At 49.3% G+C, this 22,493-nt stretch overlaps 2 protein-coding genes across 3 annotated transcripts in view; one reads left to right on the forward strand and one right to left on the reverse strand.

The window, feature by feature from the left end:
- The window catches only part of LOC142560287 (defense protein l(2)34Fc-like), a 373,011-nt gene that overhangs the window by 101,057 nt on the left and 249,461 nt on the right, over positions 1-22,493 (forward strand). The gene's annotated exons all lie outside the window — the stretch shown is intronic.
- The window catches only part of LOC142560285 (uncharacterized), a 50,204-nt gene continuing 35,644 nt past the window's right edge, over positions 7,934-22,493 (reverse strand). Inside the window, exons 2-5 of one of the 2 annotated variants that reach the window (XM_075672259.1) lie at positions 19,281-19,616; positions 16,450-16,931; positions 15,148-15,523; positions 7,934-14,280 (exon numbers count right to left, since the gene is read on the reverse strand). In XM_075672259.1, coding sequence (XP_075528374.1) covers positions 13,857-14,280; positions 15,148-15,523; positions 16,450-16,931; positions 19,281-19,600 — 1,602 coding nt within the window. In that variant the 5' untranslated portion in view covers positions 19,601-19,616 and the 3' untranslated portion in view covers positions 7,934-13,856. Of the gene's footprint in view, positions 14,281-15,147; positions 15,524-16,449; positions 16,971-19,280; positions 19,617-22,493 lie in introns of both variants that reach the window. The other variant, XM_075672258.1, reaches the window with a different exon arrangement.

Here is a 22,493-nt window from a genome sequence, read left to right on the forward strand (position 1 = left end):
CTGGAGAGGAAACGCCCGACGCGGGAAAGTTAGAAGAGCTATCTACTGATTTGCTCATCGCGCCTACGTCAGACGGACTTGATAGGTTGCTAAAAGTCAGCCGGTCGGCTTTGATAGCCGAGCAAAAAAAGGATAGCAGCCTGGAAAACGTGCGCTGCAATGTCAAAGAAGGTATCGCCAGGAAAACTGCGCGTTTTGTGGAAAGAGGGGGAGTCCTGTACCGGAAGTATCTAGACCGCAGAGGAGTGGAGTTCGATCAGCTGGTCGTGCCTCAATGCTATCGTCAGGATCTGTTGCGCTTGTCACACGGGGGTTCGTGGTCCGGACACCTAGGAGTTAAGAAAACTAAGGACCGTCTCTTGCAAGAGTACTATTGGCCAGGGTGTTTTCGGGACGCAGACCATTTCGTGAGGACATGTGACACTTGTCAGCGGGTGGGCAAACCAGGGGACAAATCGAGGGCGCCGTTGAAATTGGTACCTATCATTACGGAGCCTTTTAGACGGCTCGTTATTGATACTGTGGGACCTCTGCCGGTAACAGCCACGGGGTACAGACACATTTTGACTGTGGTCTGCCCAGCGACAAAGTTCCCTGAAGCAGTGCCGCTTAAAGAACTCAGCTCAGTTGAGATAGTTAATGCACTACTGTCCATATTTGCGCGAGTTGGTTTTCCTGCGGAAATCCAATCAGATCAGGGCACAGTGTTTACTAGCGCTTTGACGACAACTTTTCTCGAAAGGTGTGGGGTAAAGCTGTTACACAGCTCAGTGTACCACCCACAGTCGAATTCCGTTGAGAAGCTCCACTCCGTCATGAAGCGCGTGTTGAGAGCGTTGTGTTTTGAACATCGAACTGACTGGGAGCTGTGTCTGCCTGGGGTGATGTTTGCTTTAAGGACCGCGCCGCATGCGGCTACGGGGTTTTCGCCAGCTGAACTGGTGTACGGTCGCTCGCTTCGATCTCCGCTTCGCATGCTTCGAGAATCGTGGGAAGGTAGGGGCGACGACCCAGTCGTGGTGGAGTACGTACTTAAGCTCCTCGAACGCTTAAGAAGGGCACAGGAGTTGTCAGGTGAAGCAATGACAAAGGCCCAGCAGAGGGCCAAGGTTTATTATGATCGGACAGCCAGGGCCCGTCGTTTTGAGGTTGGCGATGAGGTCATGATATTGCGCACATCGCTAAACAACAAACTAGACGTGCAGTGGGAGGGCCCAGCACGAATTGTTCAGAAACTGTCGGACGGTAACTACGTGGTAAGTCTGCCAGGAAAGCGGAAAGCACAGCAAGTTTACCACTGTAATCTGCTCAAACCTTATAGACAAAGGGAAGCAGTGGTGTGCATGATGGTAAACGTTCCTGAAGAGCTTCCGGTCGAGCTTCCGGGACTAGGCTCAGTGACGAACAGGGAAGACACCGGTCAAGTCATTAGTGACCTTATCAGTAAAGCACCGCTGTCGCCTGAGCAGAAAACCGAACTACACCAGCTATTACAAGAGTTTCAAGGTCTGTTCTCTGAGAGGCCTGGTAGGACTTCTGTACTTACTCATGATATAGAACTTACCTCCCCAGAGCCAGTACGATCCAAGGCGTATCGGGTGTCACCCCGCCAGAGCGATATTATGGAGGCTGAGGTAAAGAAAATGCTACAGCTCGGTGTTATTGAGGCAGGTGAGAGTGATTATACCTCCCCTTTGATTTTAGTTGAGGTACCGGGCAAGGAACCTCGTCCTTGCGTCGACTACCGCAGGCTTAATTCCATCACTAAGGATCAAATTTATCCGATCCCTAACATCGAGGAGCGCCTTGAGAAAGTTAGTAGCGCTCAGTTTATTTCCACCCTAGATCTTGTCAGGGGTTATTGGCAGGTTCCACTTACAGAAGAGGCTAGTAGGTATGCGGCGTTCATTTCACCAATGGGAACATTCCGTCCTAAAGTGTTGAGTTTTGGTTTGAAGAACGCGCCATACTGTTTTTCAAGTCTCATGGATAAAGTGTTGCGGGGACAGCAAGAATTCGCTTTACCGTATCTAGACGACGTAGCGATATTCTCCGCATCCTGGTCTGAGCATATGACACACTTGGGGGCAGTGCTAACCCGCCTGCGCGAAGCAGGCTTGACAGTCAAGGCTCCTAAGTGCCAGATAGCACAGGCCGAGGTTGTCTACCTCGGTCACGTGATTGGTCAGGGTCGTCGCCGCCCCTCTGAAATAAAAGTGGCCGCTGTGCGAGACTTTCCGCAACCGCGCACCAAGACCGATATTCGGTCGTTCTTGGGTGTCGCCGGCTACTATCAGAGGTACATCCCTAGGTACTCTGATATCGCGGCTCCCCTGACGGATGCTCTAAGAAAGACAGAGCCTCAAACAGTCGTCTGGGACGAGACAAAGGAAAGAGCTTTTAGCGCCCTAAAGAGTGCCCTAACAAGCCAGCCTGTGCTACGATCGCCAGACTATACAAAAGGGTTCATTGTTCAGTGCGATGCTAGTGAGCGAGGCATGGGCGTTGTACTGTGCCAACGGGAAAATGGAGAAGTAGAACACCCCGTCCTGTATGCTAGTCGTAAGCTGACCAGTCGTGAGCAGGCGTATAGCGCCACCGAGAAAGAGTGTGCGTGTCTCGTGTGGGCCGTTCAGAAATTGTCATGCTATCTAGCCGGCTCGAGGTTTATCATTGAGACGGATCACTGCCCTCTCCAATGGCTGCAGACCATCTCTCCCAAAAATGGCCGCCTCCTGCGCTGGAGCCTCGCTTTACAACAATATTCCTTTGAGGTGCGTTACAAAAAGGGGAGTCTCAACGGTAACGCCGATGGCTTAAGTCGAAGCCCCTAACGTAGGAATCAGCCTCAAAATTGTTTGTTACTGATGTTTTTCTTCCTGAGGCAGGATTTTTTTTAACATATTGCTTTTGTTTAGTGTTTCAAAGTGATGATATGCTTTCTAGTGCAATTTTTCAGTTTGTGGACGCGTTCTGAGTGATGCTAGACTACTGTAAGGAACTAGGCAGTGGTATAAAAAGGGGAAAGAGCCTGGCAGGGCTTAGTGAGGGTTGTGCCGTGCTTGCTGACTGAGCGGTTGAGTTTCAGCGTAGTTCTAACGCTTACCGGGAACGAGAACAAAAATGTGAACTCTCCCGAAGTCACTTTGCAGTGTCCCGTGCGAACCTGAACAAGAGAACGAGGCTTTCTCTGTGCGCTGCGCTCAAGAAACGTCGAGGGACGCCCGACTTCGGTTATGAGCATCATCGAGCGACATCCCTCCGGACAGCGGATGCAGTCCCCTGTCCATCGGGATCTCCTTCCCCCGGCGGGGCGGTCTGTTGCGTTTCGCCTGCGACACGTGGTTTTGCCGGCGCGACTGCGGCGGGGCGGCAGACATTTTGGGCCCGAAACAGGCGATGCCAAAGCAGGGATCTCGTTCCAGTCATTGTGTCCGACCGGCAGCGCCACGACAGGGTGCTACGAGATCGTGCGCAGCGCCACGACAGTGTGCGTCACCATTAGCCCATTGTACATTCACGTGCTCGTCTTTTGAGGGGTTCCTTCTTGCCCTCAACTGCGAGAGTATAAAAACAGCTGCCCCCGGACGCCAAAAGGAGGGCTCCGATTTCTTCAGTTGAGTGAAGTGCTCTCCCGTCTCTCTACTTCGGTCAAACCTGACCGCCAACTCTTTGCGATGTTAAAATAAACAAGTTGTTTCGTTGTTACCAGTCGACTCATGCTTTGCCGGGACCTTCGGATGCTTCGAGTTGTACCCCAGGCCGCCAGGCCAACGCTACCCTTGGGGCTTGCGACCCAGGTACAACCACGGGCGTCAGCGCCGAGTTCCCAACAGATCGTACCAGCAGTCAGATCCAAACAATGGCTACTCACTTTGCGTGGTTAATAAAGGGATGTCTCACTTTCCCTTTAATAATTGCTTCTCTCCACCTTACGGGTTTCCGCAGAACTATTACACCAAACTCTTGCCTTTGTTTCGAGTTGATGAATTCGACTTCGCCCTGCAATCTGCTAACCGCCTGGTTGGCTCAGACGGTAGAGCGGCTGCCCCGGAAAGGCTGTGGTCCCGGGTTCGAGTCCCGGAACAGGACGAATTTTTCTTCAAGTACGCGGCTTTTCTTTCGAGGAACCCGTATGGGTTTCCTTCGTAGCAATTGCTAGGATTGGGCGGGTGTCTCATTTTCCCTTTATTTATTTCTCTCCACCTTGCGAGTTTCCGCAGAACTATTGCGCTAATCACTTTGCGTGGATTAGTTGCCCTGACTTTACGCCTGTGGTCGTTGTCCGTGATTTCAGTGCGGACGTGTCGGGACTAAAAAGGGAGTGGTTTACGCGTTTCGTGTCGCAGATATATAACTCGAGATGCCGCACCGGGCCGGCCCAACCGACCACACAGTCGCGTACGTGAATCGATTTGACATTATCAAAGAACGGGTGTGCAGTTGCGAGTATGCCGATCAGTGTGTATATCACAGCGACCACAAAGTCACTGTTACCGTCGTTACTGAGTGACATTGAGTGATGCAATAAAGCCTGGACCACTAGTTTTCTTACCATGAAGTTTACGGCTCCTCTGGTCATCAACCTTCGCAGGTTGGAATGACCTTGAAATTTTTTTTGTGTGTGTGTTTATAGACGCTAAGCCTAAAGTCTGTCGCCAGTGACAGTGGGTAGAGGAATGGCCTTGAATTTTTTTGTGGGTGTTTATAGACGCTAAGCCTAAATGTCTGTCGCCAGTGACAGTGGGTAGAGGAATGGCCTTGAAATTTTTTTGTGTGTGTTTATAGACGCTAAGCCTAAATGTCTGTCGCCAGTGACAGTGGGTAGAGGAATGGCCTTGAATTTTTTGTGTGTGTGTGTTTATAGAGGCTAAGCCTAAATGTCTGTCGCCAGTGACAGTGGGTAGAGGAATGGCCTTGAAATTTTTTTGTGTGTGTTTATAGACGCTAAGCCTAAATGTCTGTCGCCAGTGACAGTGGGTAGAGGAATGGCCTTGAATTTTTTTGTGTGTGTGTTTATAGACGCTAAGCCTAAAGTCTGTCGCCAGTGACAGTGGGTAGAGGAATGGCCTTGAATTTTTTTGTGGGTGTTTATAGACGCTAAGCCTAAATGTCTGTCGCCAGTGACAGTGGGTAGAGGAATGGCCTTGAAATTTTTTTGTGTGTGTTTATAGACGCTAAGCCTAAATGTCTGTCGCCAGTGACAGTGGGTAGAGGAATGGCCTTGAATTTTTTGTGTGTGTGTGTTTATAGAGGCTAAGCCTAAATGTCTGTCGCCAGTGACAGTGGGTAGAGGAATGGCCTTGAAATTTTTTTGTGTGTGTTTATAGACGCTAAGCCTAAATGTCTGTCGCCAGTGACAGTGGGTAGAGGAATGGCCTTGAATTTTTTTGTGTGTGTGTTTATAGAGGCTAAGCCTAAATGTCTGTCGCCAGTGACAGTGGGTAGAGGAATGGCCTTGAAATTTTTTTGTGTGTGTTTATAGACGCTAAGCCTAAATGTCTGTCGCCAGTGACAGTGGGTAGAAGAATGGCCTTGAATTTTTTTGTGTGTGTGTTTATAGACGCTAAGCCTAAATGTCTGTCGCCAGTGACAGTGGGTAGAGGAATGGCCTTGAATTTTTTTGTGTGTGTGTTTATAGACGCTAAGCCTAAATGTCTGTCGCCAGTGACAGTGGGTAGAGGAATGGCCTTGAAATTTTTTTGTGTGTGTTTATAGACGCTAAGCCTAAATGTCTGTCGCCAGTGACAGTGGGTAGAGGAATGGCCTTGAATTTTTTTTGTGTGTGTGTTTATAGAGGCTAAGCCTAAATGTCTGTCGCCAGTGACAGTGGGTAGAGGAATGGCCTTGAATTTGTGTGTGTGTGTGTGTTTATAGACGCTAAGCCTAAATGTCTGTCGCCAGTGACAGTGGGTAGAGGAATGGCCCTGAATTTTTTTGTGTGTGTTTATAGACGCTAAGCCTAAATGTCTGTCGCCAGGGACAGTGGGTAGAGGAATGGCCTTGAAATTTTTTGTGTGTGTTTATAGACGCTAAGCCTAAATGTCTGTCGCCAGTGACAGTGGGTAGAGGAATGGCCTTGAAATTTTTGTGTGTGTGTTTATAGACGCTAAGCCTAAATGTCTGTCGCCAGTGACAGTGGGTAGAGGAATGGCCTTGAAATTTTTTTGTGTGTGTGTTTATAGACGCTAAGCCTAAATGTCTGTCGCCAGTGACAGTGGGTAGAGCACCGAAGGTCTGGGCATTATAGGCCCCCTTATAAAGAGAGAGAGAGGTAAAAGAGACGAGAAAGGCAAGGAGGTTAATCGGAAGAGCCCCTTAAAAGGAGGTTACCTTGGCTTTGGCCTTCGTGGTGGAGAGACCCCGTTTTTACGAACTATATCGTACAATAATGACTGGGAAAATGGCTCAGAAGAGTTATGGACCTGTTGCAGCGGCGGGCGAAGTATGATGAGAACAGAGGGTCCGGATTAAAAATGTCAGGAGTTCATGTATCCCACCCACATGTGGAAATTCGTTGTAATCGAAGCTTTCATTTGTAAGTACTGATGGAAGCGTGTTCACTTCTCTGTTGGTCAACGCTGCTCGGTCGAGGCGCGCTCTGGTCCCATTCTGTTCATTTCTCTCTCCGCATTCGGCTGCTTTTGATGCCGACTTTTTCACTTCTTGTCTCTTGTTCTGCTTGACTTTTCTGGCCCCCGTGTAACCCCGGGCTCACACCGATATTATAGGATTGGCCAGAAAAATGCTCGCTTATCCACTGCAGACCTGCCAAGGACCTGCAGACCTGGCAGGACCTGCCAAGGACCTGCCAAGTTCAAGGATTAAAAAATATTGCTCGAAGCAAAAAAATAGTAAATTTTGGGAAGTAAGGCTAAAAATTACATGCTGATACGCGATATGGACACTTTAATAAGGTCATTCGCAGCCTTTGTTTTGTAGGGAGGCTCTCTGTAGGTTCAGTCATCTGTTCACAAATGTTTTCGTCTCCGATTCAGATCATTTTAGCTGCGAAATTTGTTCATGAACTAGTCAAGGTAACAGGCGTCTGAAGATGTGGTTGCCGCTGTGGAAGGGCTCAGTGTAGTGGGTGGTTGCGCTGCCGCTGTGCGCCAGAATAATAGAGCGGTTCCTTTAACAAAGATGCAGCTTTGGTCGGCGTCCGTGTTTCTATGTTTTTAATATATTCTGCCCTAAGCTGGACGAAAACTTAAAAAAAAAGTAGAACCTTGTTCTTGAAACGTGCTTAACATAGAACTCGTTGTAAATGCGGATACCATCCAGCCGTGATAAAAGACATTAGCGAAGGCAGCCGTACATTGACACGCACCGCGGTTGCGGAAGAAAAAGTTTGTGAATTCTCCTGGCAGTTGGAACAGACGTCTCCGTAATTTCCACTGCACAGGCAGACAGACAGACAGAGAGACAGACAAGCAGGCAGACAAGAGTCGCATGTAGACATATAGTTTTAACTTCTGTGTTTTATTGTCGATCCGTCGTGAACGCGAAAAAAAAAACCACGCTGACAGACTGTGTACAGTACAGGTTTGGACGAACGGTTATTCATATATGGGGCGTATAACCACATGCAGAACTTCTTTCTGGTTTTCATGAACAAAGACTGTCGAAAGACAGATGCATGGAGGATGAACGGTGAAACAGATCGAGAGGGAAAACAATTTTTTTTCAACAATTTCCGCTCCACAACAATTCCCACTAAATGGCAACAGAAATTCGATAACAGTTTCACGTGACAAGAGTGGGAACACACACTGGTGATTTATGAGGCTTACGGGCACTCTACAAGGGAAAGAAAAAATCCAACAAAGTTCGCACGGGTGAAACTTTCAGCTGGCTATCGTGGCGGACGCCACTATTTCATTTTGTTTATAGTGGCCCTGTGCTTTTTTTTTTTTTTATCAAACGCAATGCCCAGATGCTTATACGGGGCTCTCTAAAAAGTTTGAAGTTTTCTTGAGAATGCTCGCCTGGTTGTGTTGAAGAACTTTGCAGAAGGCGAGAGCTTTTTTATTAAGTATGTTACCTCTAATCACCGATTAATCGGAGGCAGTGACCGTCAATTTACATAGATTGTCTTGTAAATCATTAAAACTGCCCTAAACATATTATTATCAAAGCACCAATGACAACTCGGGCTTGAGAAAGGAAACGTGGAGATCTTGGGATCGGCTTACTCGCGCCGCAACCTCCTGGATTTATTTTTCCCCTTGCGAGCTTCGTCTTTCATCGCATGATTTTAATCGAAGAACGCATCCTAAAGAAGCTATAAAAATAAACAGACACTCCTTGAATGACTTATGTGACAGTGCAGAAGAAAAGAACGCGCGATGCATTACAGAAAGGCACATCAGCGACGTTTCGTTTGAACACAAAGCATAATAAACTGCCAAGAAGCGGTATTGCCGTAATGTCGTCTGTGACGCTGCATTTTGAATTACAGACATGTGATAGATGGAGCGTGGAGTCCACGTGCTCGACGTTTATTACGTCACATCCTCGCTTATAGCAGACGGTCTGTCATCTGCGGCGATCTTCTGCATGGTTCCAAAGAAGTTGAACAAAATAAATATTGTTTAAGGGTGCTTTCTAAAGCGTCTGTACAACACAGGCAGTCTTGTCGTCTGCTACGCGTCTGCTGCAACCACTAGGGCCACTGCGGGCAGTTTGACAGGTAAGCTGCCTGTTCGGGAGGCTTCCCAATGTATCACGTGACAGCCAGACGGGCAGGCCTTGGCTAGCTAAAGCTTCGCCCTGGGAGATGGAACAACCGCCGCAGACATCGTCTTGAAATTTTATTCATAAGAAGATAAGCCCTACGTCATTCCAGTTCCCACCATACTTTTCCAGAAAGCTGTCGAGATGGCAGCCGAAGTTTTGATATCTTTGTTTGGGCAACGAACTTTTCGTCTCGTTACAAAATAATAAAGACCAACAAGTGTCAAGGTCACTGTCCTGTCGCAACCTATGGTGAAGCCGGTGACATGTTTTTCTAATCATTATTTCCAAGCTTGAAGAAAGAAAATTAAAATAACTGTATGGCTAGACAGTTTCTATAAATAAATTGCATTTCCTATGGATCAGTAGCCAGTAGCGTTTTTCAGAAACAACTATTGTTAAACTCCACTCAGTTATACGTTCTGCAGGCGTTAAAGTCGCGAAGCGAATTAAAAAAAAAACGATGTCAGAAAAAAAAAAGTCCATCAGATTTGATATGACAGCCTACTTCGATTGCTGAGATCAACTTGAGGGTGCAGCTTCGTTTTGTCCCTTCCAGTCATACTTGACACTCGCGTGCTTGAGCTACGCTCACGAATGCTCAGGCCAATTTTCTACACACCTTGAACACGAAAGTGCAGGCGTATAATTTTTTTTTCGTTTTCATTGTATATCGATTTATTGTAGTGAAAGAAGAAATTTTTGCACACGTGACGCGAAGAATGCACGTACGAAGGGCTTTTAACATAGCTTAAATATGCAAGCGTTCTACAGGTTTGAAACTAAACATTAAGGGAATAATTCGCGCTGTACTCTTCTATCTTGTCGCTAATATTTACTCCGAAAACAAACGGATTGCTTGTTACTCCTCCAGAGGGAGTAACTACTTGTCCCGCGTTTAACGCTCTCTTAGGAGCTTTTTCACTCCCGAAGGAGTACATTCACTGCGCTTGTGCCTCAAGACGAGTGAACATGCTCCACCAGGTGAGTACGAGAACTCCCTAGAAGGGAGTCAAACGCGACATAAGCAGTTACTCTCGCAAACGGAGCCGCTAGAACTCCTTTTCGTAGAGTGTTTCGCTGCCACTGGTACGCGCGCTTGTCGATTCATTAGCATCACTCCTAACTGAAACCGGCTGAACCGTTGTTCGCTGTAATCGTGTCCTAATGATCTCGAGCATATGAAGAAGTATGAAAAATAACAAAGAACTTGCCTTAGGCAGCAAGCGAAGAAAATATAAGCCGCTGTTCTTACGTAGGTACGGCACAGCAGTGACAAACAGTGAAGAAATTCGAGAGGTGAAGAAAAATCTTGCTATAAACAGGCAAATAAAGCGTTTCAGCAGCACCAGCACTGTCCATGTGCGTTGTCCATATCATTTCTTTACAGTACAATAGTGGCACAGTCGTCACTCACCGGTCACACACACAAGCACTCACCGACAAACACACTCACGCGTTATCATCACAAGCATCCGAGAAACCCAGCACGTAATATCATCTTCCTTTCACCGCAACAGAGACCACGAAAGGTCGGTTGAACAGGCCGACTATAACGGTGATGAACAACGTTCGTCAATGTTCTTGCCTTTTCACAATGCACTCAGAAAAGTATAATGAAGGAAAAGAAGTGTCCCGCGCCCCTCGTGCTTATTTTTTTATGTATTTGTTTTTTTGCACAAAGGAGACGACCCTGTTCACTTTTGCGTCACAACAAGTCTCGCAGTTTCATAAGCTCACTTAGACGCTCGTAATATGTTGAATGCTGCCGCTGCGCCAACGCGCCGTTACGAACCAGTCGTTTGAACATAATGTCAGCACTTTCGAAATGGAAGTTCCCTGGCTTCTGGCCTTTGTGATCACCACAGGCTACAGAACGACCACTGTGAACCGTTTCTTCGTCGGTTTTCTCAAACATGAACCGCGAGGCCTAGCATAGCCACACGCAGCCCTTTTCCGAGCTGTGTCAGTTTTCGTATCGCTGGTTAGAGTGCGGTTTAAAGATAGTTTCGTTTATGTTGAAGGGTCGTTTGGAAGCTGTTGGCTTTTGTGAACAGCATGGGCAAGGAAGGACCTTTTGTTTCTCGTGTGCTAGACTGCGTTTCTTGCCGTCTCTATTCAAGCGTGCACCGCGAGGCTTAGCACAGCTGTTGTTTCTCCTTCGCTAGGTGACGCCATTTGTCTTCCTGTTCTGCTGGGAACACAGCGCAACGTCATACAAACGGGAGATATGTATGTTCCGCAGGCTCCGAACACCGCGGTGCAGGGCCTCGTATGACGTATTGCAAGAATCCATAGAAGTCGGTGTGCCAGAGAAGTGGGCTGTGAGTGCATGCATCATGCAGAATTTTCAGGGCACTACTAGGTTCGAGTGTAACCTGTCACGTGACCACAGCGAGCTTGATACCTGGCAGCACAACTGCAAGACGAGCTTGCTTCGCCGCTTTAAGGTTGATTCTCAATGACGAAGAGGTGTTGTCACTATTTATAAAGTATGCAGAATTTTGTCTAGATATCGCCTTTCTCGTGCGCACTCACACAGTGACAACATGGCGACTTTCGTTTCCTGTCTTAAGGCGTTGATCGTTAACAGACCACAGGTCATGAGACGGTAGGGCCTACGAGACTTGTGGATGCTGTGGTCGCCATAACTGCTCGGGAGATCCTTTACCATCTTGCGTGTGCTTCTTTTAACTTAAAGAATGCCATCGTCGTGAGACGTCGTTATGTGTCTCGGCACGAGCCATGGCAAAATTAATGACGCATAAGTCAGTGCAGTAAGCACAGACATTTCCAAACCGGGTGCCGCGGCTTTGACGAATCTCTCGAGATCCTTAAGAAACAATACATTTTCTTGCCTGCATCAAGACTTACTGTGGTCACGTGGAAAGCATGCTGCGTCGGTATCTTGAAAACAGATCATATTTCGACCTTGAGCAGTGTATTGACGGGTGTGAGGACGTAATCAGTGCTCGGCGGAAATGGCACCTCTGTCCGGCGAAGCCTTTTTTTTTTTTTTCCTTTCCTTGTTTTGATGGATGGCGCGTGTATGTTTGTCTGCTGGCGCACTTCTGGACAGCAAATCGGATCTCATCGAAGTAAATGAGCCAGTCGGTTGGTCAAGTCAAATAGCTACATGCCTCCGTTATCATGTTGTCATTGTTCTCTAGTGTTTCTTTTTTCTCGTTATTAGAGCTGTAATGTTATTGATGATTTCCTGGTGAACCTCGGTGAAATAAATTTCGAAAATTGCTGCGCACGCGGTGACGCACAGAGGGAAACTGTGGAAGGAATTGCATTTCATTGCAGTGGTCCTCTGACAAACAATTTTTCGGGTCTTAAGCACTAGGGAAACTAAAAACGCGCATTCGTATTCGGAACTGTAATGAAAAAAAAAATTCTGATACAGTGAGGGTTCGACGCCGTGTAATTTCATGACATCAAGGTTATGAGCGAGCCCAAACAGCACTTTTGATTTCCGCTTGCCTCTGAAGCTTGCCGCTGTGTCAAAAAAAAAAGAAGCCAGATTGGGTATGGAAAAACTATAATGGATTATAATGGATTCAAGAAGGGCTGGAAGCGCCCCTTGATGGTCTGCGCATGCGTATGTCTTATTATTTACAGCACTCTAAAGAAATATTGCGCACGACGGGGCTGGTCTTGTACCCAAAGAATAATCATCTTGCGTGCTTTTCCTTTCTCTATAGCTACGCGCCCGGCTCTTTCAGGTCACGAACGGCATGTGAGTTCTTGCGTGACGCAGCCTTCTTGACAAGAAAGCAGAAGCCCAGTGTTTTAAAGAAAGGAAACGCAAGCAACATAGATGGCGATTATTGTTTAGTAGCACGATACCCCCCCCCCCCCAAGGGTTTAAACTGTTTTTAGAGCGTCGAAAGTTTATACTGCTGTTTTGTATCAGTGTGATTTGAAGTGCTTTCATAACACAGCGGCGAGCCACACATTATAATGACATAACTCCATGCGCGACAAGGATATATATATATTAAAAAGAAATGTTCTGTAGCCACAAAACCCTGCTTTCTCCACCACTACCACTGAAAGTAATGATGGTGCTAGCGCGCTCTAAAGGTGTACACAGATGACCTAGACGCCGGCGACATGACATCACAAGGTCGAAGCGTCGACACAGCGGGCATAAGGAGAACCACTGGCCGGTCATTGTAGCACCATGTTCGTCACGCAGAGCACTAGCGGACGAACCAAACAGGCGATGGAGCGGCGCTGACAGAAGATTCAGCCTTCTTCCGGTGACGTCAGAAGTAGCAGTAACTATCGGCACGCGCCCAGTCCCTTGCGAGCCTGTTCTGAACGCTCTCGAGGTGAATGACCAGGAGGTGACTGTTGCTTGTTTCAGCCGATGGCGTGGCGCAGCTCTCGGCAGTGACCAAGAGCTGACAGACAAACATGCGGGACGTTGACTCTTTTTGAATGTGTATCTCGGGGACTTGTCGATGTGGAAGAGGCGCGCAGTTCTGCTGGCCAGCTGTCCAACAATCATGGGACATTAAGATGGAGGCCGGTGATCTGGCCAGACGGCCAGCCAGGTAGAGAACATGTCGACGTGGGGGCGGACGAAACTTCGCGCACTTTGGCGCGTGACGTAGCAGGGTGTCAGTGCGCACGAGCAGTTTGTCCATGCTTGTTGAGGAGCACAGCATAGTCGGTCCAACGGTGTGCCCGGTAGTCAGGCGAGGAAATCTTGCGCGCACACATACACACACACACGCGCGCGCGCACACGCACGCGGACAATCTTAGTGTTCACTCGCGGCGCACGAAGAGAATGGCATCACGTGACAAGCTTCGCTACTCGTGCGCAGTCCGGTCCTTGCTTTTCGGCGTCGCATAGCTGCACCAGACGCCGGGACACTTGGAATTGCGGAGCGGGGGAGGATGACGGGCAGGTGTTTCGCTCGTGCTGCGTAACGTACCAGCGGCGCCCAGAAGTGACGGCCGCACAGGCACCGCTTCTGCGCATGCGCAGTACGTTTTTCTCAAGTTCGCATTTTACGAGACGGCGGCGCTCGATGGAAATGAACAGGGTGGATGTAAGAGAGAGCACCTTGGCCTTTCATCGTGTGGACGGAATGGTCTGTCCCGTCAGTGGCTGGGGTTGTCCTCGCGGTTGGAACCGTTCATGGTTGACGTCGAGGAGCCGTTGCCGACCCCACCGGAGGCCGAGCCGTTCTCGTCCGCCGCGCGTCCGTTGGTTCCGTTGTGGCTGTGGTGGTGCCTGAGCGGTGGTGGTGGCGCCACCTGCGCCATCGACTGCAGGTGCTGGAGGTGCGGCGGCGGTTGTAGGTGCGGCGGGTGGTCGGGACCGTGGTGCTCGCCCGTGGTGCCGTTTCCGTGTCCCGCCTGCAGAGGGTGCAGGTGTGGAGGGGGCGGGGCTCCGTTGTGAGGCGAGGGTCCTCCGCCGCTCATCATCATGTCTCGCAGGTTGGCAACCTCGGCCGCTAGCCGCTGCATCTCGGATCGCAGCTGGAAGTTCTCCGTCTGCAGGTCTAACCGAGAGTGTGCCGACCTGCACGAGGGAGGGCGTGAAGAACGCTTTAGCGCTATGTGCACAGCGAGACACGATCGTCGGATCAGACAGTCAGTGAATGAGCTATTAGTCGTATGCCCTCCGCCGCGCTTCTGGACTAGCAATTAGGGCCGACGAAGGACCTGATGCCGCCCTACTCTCCGTCACTGACTAGTCTCACCCTACTCTTTCCTTTTCAGAACATTACTTGTGTCTTGTTTCCACTTCATCCTATTGTTGCACATGTCCTTATCCTATCCCACTACGTAAGCCACTGCAGTCCCCTACTGCGTTTAAATACACGATGCGGTCTGCTGGTAAAGGGAACACGTGATTGTGGAGTACGTGCTTATCCTTCTTTTTTTCTGGCAAGTGTATTCTTCCTTGCAGCGGAAGATTTGTGGCTGCTGGCACTGACATTTTTTCACTTGGCTATGCATACATAGCTCCCGCAGTCCTCCACGACCTCACACAGACCTTGAGGAGGACTATTCGAAGACCCCTCTTGCGAGAAGTTTGGGTGAGCTGTCAGGCAGTGTGTTGTGAAGGTGTAAACCTGGTACCTGACACGGTAGAGCTCGAGCAGGCTTTTCAGATGGCCGTACGCCTTGAGCCTTCAACCGAAACTCTTGGGACATCGAGCAGCTATATATACCGAAGTAGAGGTATGTCCGCACATTTAAACAATCTTCAGCAGACACTTGCATCTAGAGCGCCAGAAATGTCAGAGCCGCATGACGGGGCGTTCCCTTTAAGAGTGGACCGCTTGCACGCACGAATCGATTTCCCGTACTAGTCTCCAGCTCGCTCTCTTTCGGAGGCCCCGTGAGCGGTGGCGCGCACAGTCGCTTGCTCACGATCGCGTACCTGTGGTGGTGGTGGTGGTGGTGATGTGCCGAGGACGAGCCGTTGCGGCTCTTGCGCGACGAGGCCTCGTCCCGGCGTGGCGACGGGGCGTCCGTGCTGGACGCTCCGCTGTCCCCATCCGACGAGGCGGTGTCCTCTCGGCCGTGGAACGACGACGACGAGGAGCGGAGCTCGGGAGACGACGAGCCGCCCCCGCTGCCGTTGCTGCCGGCGTTCCCGTTCCCGGACACCATGGCGGCGGCGGTGATGACGACGGCGGCGCCTCCCGGCGGGGCCACGCCCCCTTCCGTGCCGCTGATGTGCCACTTGTGCCTGAGCTTGTGCGGTAGGCAGAAGTGGTGCGCTGGGGGACTGTCTTCCGCCGAGGACCACGAACCTACGCAGACAGGCGCCAGCCAAAAGAAAAAGTTGCAGAGGGCACGGACAGTTCGCGAGGAAAGTCGACACGTGCGCGTGCGCTGGAGTGTCCGATAAATTGTCGTAAAGACTTCGATCACGGAATTCAGTACGCCGGGAAAGGCGAGAAAGAACAAGGGTAAATGGATGGTGACGCCGGCTCGAAATTACCGCGCCAGCTCCCAGTGACGTCACGTGTTTTGCGAATGACTGTTCGGCGCTATGTACCAGTTGTCTGTCAATTAAGAACAAACCCATTACATTCCGCAGCGTCATTTGTGCGGTTGCGGGTGAAAAGCGGACGATTCAAGAAATCGCTACGCTACCTTTGGCGTCATACAGGCGTCATCGCCTCCGCCGTTTGGGCGCTGAATTCGAAAAGAGGGAAATTGGCTTTCTGTCTACCCTCTTGGCCAAATCGGTGCGGATTGATTTTTCACACACTGTACGTAATGTGCCGGACGAAACGAACTTAGCGTACCTTTTTTTAATTCACGGTCACTAGGGTCGGTCAGCGCTATCGCTATCTCGAGGATCGAGTCGAATTCGAATTCCAATTTGTTTTACTTGCGGAAAGTGGTATAGACGACCGCCCGGACTAAACGCTTTGGGCACCTGTATTATCGGTCACTTTGGCGAGATGTGGTATACTGCGAACGGGACTCGTCGACGGTATACAGACGACAGCGTTCCAAGCTTGCTATATGGTTTGCGTAGTGCCACGAACGCTGTCGGCCTTACAACACATCGGCGCTCCCGGTGTCTAGTCGGGCAGAACCTCGCGAAAGTGATTGATATATATACCCCGAAGCTGAGCGGCCGAGAATGTCGTCCCGGTAATGAAACATCTAAGACGGGAGTCCGCCAGGCGGGCCCGTCGAACGAGTTATCGAGATCTACGCTCACCCGACGACAGGGGCGACGACTCCTGGTCCGTCGCTGCCGTCCTGTGGTCTTCCAGCGCCGGCGTGGGCGCGGCGCACAGGAGCGCCGGCTGGTGCTGGCCGTTGAGCTGCTGGCTCAGCTGCTGGTGGTGGTGCAGGTGGCTCTGACTCTGACTCAGGAGGTGACTCTGGTGCGGCTGCAGTTGTTGCTGCTGCTGCTGTTGCGCTTGCTGCTGCTGTTGCGCTTGCTGTTGCGCTTGCTGTGCCAGAGACGCTGCCCCGTAGGGTGAGGGCGAGGTCGCGAGGGGCTGGGAAGCTGACGCGGAAGCTGGCGACGGCGGCGGCACCAGGGCCGGAAGTAGCGCGGAAAGCAGCTTGTTCCGTCGGCCGCGAAGGTCGGTGAGGCCCGGCGCGGCCGGCACTGCGACCGGGACCGCTATGTCGGCGGGGTGTTGCTGGGCCTGTTGCTCGACGACGAGCGAGCCGCGAATGCCGAATTTATCCCTGAGGGGAGAGACGTAAATTTGGGGAGAATTTTGAGCGCTGAAAAAGAGAGCGGGGAGAGGGAAAAAAGGGGGAGAACGTTGTAAAGGCAGCACGCAGGGGACGCAACGTCGGCGAAAGAAGAAAACGAAACTTTGCAAGGGACTCGACACACTCGCGATTGTAGATAAGAGTTAGCAGGAGCTGGACTTGACTCTCGCGGCGCAAACCGTCGGATGAGGCCCCTAAGGCGGAATCACGCCGGGCTTCAGTTAATGCTACGTTGATGCCTACACCATAAACTACCATACTAGCCTGATACAATAATAAAGTAAAGTGACAATATCCTTACGACCTTAGTGCCTTCCAAATGCAGGAGCTTCAGAGTTAGCAAAAATTAAGCAGAGTAAATTACGTTGCAAAGTAATTTCTACAAGTACAGTTTGTTTGTAGTCCACTCCTCCGTACATTAGACGGTTAAATCTCGTAAGATGCGAAGCGACACGCGCAGCGTCAGTGCGGGCATTTCGTTATATCCGATATTTCGCCCCGCCTCGTTTCGCTGTAGTGGTGTTACAGACACGCTCTGTTTCCTGCGCCTTGCGTTTCCTGCATCTTCCTCGTTACGCGCGTGCACAATTTATGAAACGTTAGAAGGCACTGCACGTGTGACGAGATCTATTGGCGGGTGCCGTTGCAGCGCTGCTGTTGTGCCTCTCGCGGCGTACTTCTGCAAGTTATGTGCTGCCTTTCAAAGGCTTTGGTGCGACAAATGTACCAAGAAGAAATTAGTACGGGACCCGACGACAGGTATGGTCACGGAAGCAGTGGCTTCGAAACTTTCGACAAATAACCTATGTACACGACTCCAATGACATACGTGCGCTTCACGCGTCGTGATCGTTTGGTGCCATGACTCTTACAAAACCATCATCATCAGCCTGGTTACGCCTACTGCAGGGCAAAGGCCTCTCCCATACTTCTCCAACTACCCTGGTCATGTACTAATTGTGGCCATGTTGTCCCTGCAAACTTCTTAATCTCATCCGCCCACCTAACTTTCTGCCGCCCTCTGCTACGCTTCCCTTCCCTTGGAATCCATTCCGTAACTCTTAATGACCATCGGTTATCTTCCCTCCTCATTACGTGTCCTGCCCGTGCCCATTTCTTTTTCTTGATTTCAACTAAGATATCATTAACTCGCGTTTGTTCCCTCACCCATTCTACTCTTTTCTTATCCCTTAACGTTACACCTATCATTATTCTTTCCATAGCTCGTTGCGTCGTCCTCAATTTAAGTAGAACCCTTTTCGTAAGCCTCCAGGTTTCTGCCCCGTACGTGAGTACTGGTAAGACACAGCTGTTATACACCTTTCTCTTGAGGGATAATGGCAACTTGCTGTTCATGATCTGAGAATGCTTGCCAAACGCACCCCAGCCCATTCTTCTGATTACTTCAGTCTCATGATCCGGATCCGCAGTCACTACCTGTCCTGAGTAGATGTATTCCCTTACCACTTTCAGTGCCTCACTACTTATCGTAAACTGCTGTTCTCTTCCGAGACTGTTAAACATTAGTTTTCTGCAGGTTAATTTTAGACCGACCCTTCGGCTTTGCCTCTTTGCCTGCAGTTGGTCCCCTGAGTTACTAAGCAAGGCAATATCATCAGTGAATCGCAAGTTACTAAGGTATTCTCGATTAACTCTTATTCCCAATTCTTCCCAATCCAGGTCTCCGAATAACTCCTGTAAACACGCTGTGAATAGCATTGGAGAGATTGTATCTTCCTGGCTGACGCCTTTCTTTTGTGGGATTTTGTTTTTTTCTTCATGGAGGACTACGGTGGCTGTGGAGGCGCTATAGATTTCTTTCAGTATTTTTACATATAGCTCGTCTACACCCTGATTCCGCAATGCCTCCATGACTGCTGAGGTTTCGACTGAATCAAACGCTTTCTTGTAATCAATGAAAGCTATATATAAAGGTTGGTTATATTCTTACAAAATAAGGACGTTTAGTTTTACCTATCATTTTTTATGCACCAGTGTTTGTTTAAATCGGGCATTCATCGCGCCCCATTTCGTTATAAGGAGATTACAGCTACAGTAGCCCTTCGTTGTAGCGGAGTCACCGGCACAGGAAATTGACTCTCTTGTAAGGATCATGTCTTTTGTTAAACTGGAGGGGCTATAGAATAGTTGTTGTAACGTGAGAAAACGAAAAAAACTTTGTGAAGCCTTATTTCGAATAAAATGATTCGTTTTAACGAAGGGTTGACTGCGTTTTCACTAAACGCTACCACTGCCGTTCCTCCTAGCTAGCTTTTCTTTTTTTTCCCGTTACGTTCCCGATCGAGGAAGTCAACGTACCTAAGCGCTGCGAGTTCGGCTCGTAGCACGGCGTTCTCCTTGGCGAGCTCGAGGACCCGCGTTTCCAAGACCATGTCGTTGAGGCGTCGCTTCTCCCGCGACCGCTTGGCGGCCTCGTTGTTGCGCCGCCGCCGGTCCCAGTAGGTGTCGTCCTTCTTGTTGTCCGGTATGAACTCGCGCTGCTTGCGCGTCGGGAAGAGCGGCTCGCGGGAGCGGAGGTCCACGGCTGCGGCCGCCGACGCGGCAACGGCCGCCATCGAGCAGAGCCACTCGCCCGGACGGGGCTGCTTGGCGATGGGCTCTCCTTCAGTGACCATCATGGCAGAGGCCCATCGGCTGCCGGACAGAGAAGAACAGGCGTGCGACACTTCAGTTTGAGCGGATCGACCCCCTGTGTCGAGCGAGAGTGACCCGGCAAATTCGTCGAACCGCGAATTTCGGTAAATCGAGAAGTTCGTTATATTGAGTAATTTCGTCCTACAGAAAAAACATGGGCAAACTGCCGGCACCGTACAGGTGACGTAGCCGTAGAAATTCGTCTAATTTCGCTGAATCGAAAACCTTTTGCAATGGCGGTTTCGTTTATTTGAGAACACCTTTAATTCGGAAACTTTGCTAGGCTGTAAACTTTGTCCAGCAGCCAGTACCCTGAGAGTTTACACGTGGACAACGGAAGTTCTGACTTCTAGATTAATTCGAGAACTTTCTAAGCTGTAAACTTTCTTCAACAGCCAGTACCCTGAGAATTCACTAGTGTCAGAACGGAAGATCTGACTTTTAGATCTTCTTGAGAGCAAGCAATATTACGGAATTGCGTAGTCTGCGGGTCCACGTACAGTTGGGCCATTCACAGAGTGCTGGAATAGATTTTCGACATAGGGTGGCGTTTTGCGCCACTGTCAACAAATGCCAGAAAGAACTTGGTCAAGCAGATGACTTCGCTCTTGAAGTAGCGCTGGATGCGAGCCAACGGCGCGCGACACTCGACTGCTCAGCTTTTTTTGGCTGATTCGGTGTGTACACGAATCGCCTAACTACAGGAATCGCAGGATATCTACACACCGACCGTAATTGACCAATTGTACCAATTGAGCTGCTGTTGCTTGCCAAATTAACTTTTATGTTAACCATGAACAGGAGGTCCCAATTCAGTTTTAACTATGGGACCTCCTTCTGTATACCTCTATCTGTATATTATTTTATGTAATAACAGAAATTGATTGATTGATTGATTGATTGATTGATTGATTGATTGATTGATTGATTGATTGATTGATCGTTCGATCGATCGATCGATCGATCGAATGAATGACGAGAAACTTTAACCCCAGATAAAATAGAACGCCTTGAAATCGAGATGAGGATGCGATACGTCAGGTCGGAACGGATGAAAGTAGCAGACAAACACAAAAAACAATGCTAATTTGACGACAGTGTACTATAAGTGTGCTGTAGGTGTGTCACTCACGTGAAGAAACGGCGGTAACTGGTCTCCAGTACACGCTATAGGTGTCTCGACAACGTTATACAACGTATCTAAGCGGCTCTTTCAGCGCGTTTAATTTCATTTTGAACGAGGCTCGCAGCGTTAACGTTATTAAAGTTTGCGCACTTGATCTGTACTCATCTTTCGTCAGTGGAACGCCTTGGTTATGTACTACGCAACTTCAGTGTGGTGTCGTCTCTCGCGCGAAATTTGTAACCTGAGAGAAGAAAAACAGCCACCGTGGAAATTCACATTACGCATTACACAACATACAACATACTGAACAAAGAAAGTAAAGCTGAAATGGTATGATTTTTTTCTCTAGCACAGGTGCGAACTTTCGCTGGAACTTTCGCACAAGTTTGCCAAAATGTTAACTGATGACTGCAGCATAGAAATAGCGCTTACTTGCCAGTTGGCTTTCTCTCGATCAAACTTCAACGGTACCCGTCGTTTCCAGTTATGGTATCATCAATGGAAGCGTAAATCATGCAATCGATCAGTGTTTCGAGCGAACGTTTATCTTAGTGCGTGTCTAAAAATAGTACTTCGTGAGAGTTTGCTGTTAATCTCGTACGTCTAGGCACCGGCAATTGCTTGGGATTATAATGATAACGAGATTCCCTTATCGTGCTGAGTGCGATGCCCAGGAGCGAACTTATTCGCAGAATGTGCGTGATCCATTCTAAGTAAAATGGATGAAACACGAGTACACTCGGAGACTTGTCTGCCGCGTCGTCAATCATGAAAGTGATTAAAGAGGCACCAGTAAGGTAAAAAAAGAACGAGATTGATAGCATGTTTTTCCACCCAGTTTCAAAGAAGGTCCTCATTCCATCATCGTCGTCATCGTTATTACGCCACAAATGTGCGCTCAGCAGTTGTGTAGTAGATGGTTGTGGTGTAGTAGTGGTTGTATGTCACGAAGTAGTTGTCGGGGAGATAGTATTCGGAGCTCGATTAGCGAGTAACGCTTTTACTGCTACTACCACTTTTACTACAACTACTATTACTGGCTACTGACTCCTAGTGCTACTACTACAACTGGTAGTAGTAGTATAGTAGCAGTTGTGGCGGCGGCAGTGTCAGCAAGTAGCGGTAGCAAAGATCCGGCGACGCTTTCTTTTTTTCATTTCCCAGTAGTAAGTGCAGCAATTAGACGCAGCAGCGCAGCAGGAGTAGCGAATCGCAATGGCTTGGGATGACCTTCCTGGGTGCTCCAACAGTTGTCGGCGAGCTACCGCTAGTGCGCTGTTTTCTCCAATTGGGGCGAAAACTACCGGAGGGCGACGCGAGTAGGCCTTCTTCTCTATCTCCAGCGAAGGTGAGAAGCAGCGAAAAAAAGAAAACGAGAAACGTTTTAAAAAATAAAAACGGAGTCAGAGGCAGAAGACGATGGAGCGGGACTCACTTTCCCCTTTCTTGGGAGCGTAATGGCGGCGCGCGCGCACGACCGAGCAGACGAAAAACGGTGGCGTTCGCATCGCGCAGAAGGAAGGTCGCAATTTCACTATCGTCTGCTTGCTGCTTGCTCACATCACGGTCGTGAGTCATTACCGCTGCTGTATGCTCCAAGTGGCCCTAACGGCCGCCCTTAAGGGGCCGACACTGTAGCGATTATTATTAAAGGTTGCAACCTTCGCCGATCGCAAATTATAGCTCGCCCTGTGGTGCGGATGCCGATACTGGTTTCTCCGAGAGCTTTAGAAAGAGGATTAGGGAAGCAT

The sequence above is a fragment of the Dermacentor variabilis genome, chromosome 10, assembly GCF_050947875.1.
Source record: "Dermacentor variabilis isolate Ectoservices chromosome 10, ASM5094787v1, whole genome shotgun sequence".
NCBI lineage: Eukaryota > Metazoa > Arthropoda > Arachnida > Ixodida > Ixodidae > Dermacentor > Dermacentor variabilis.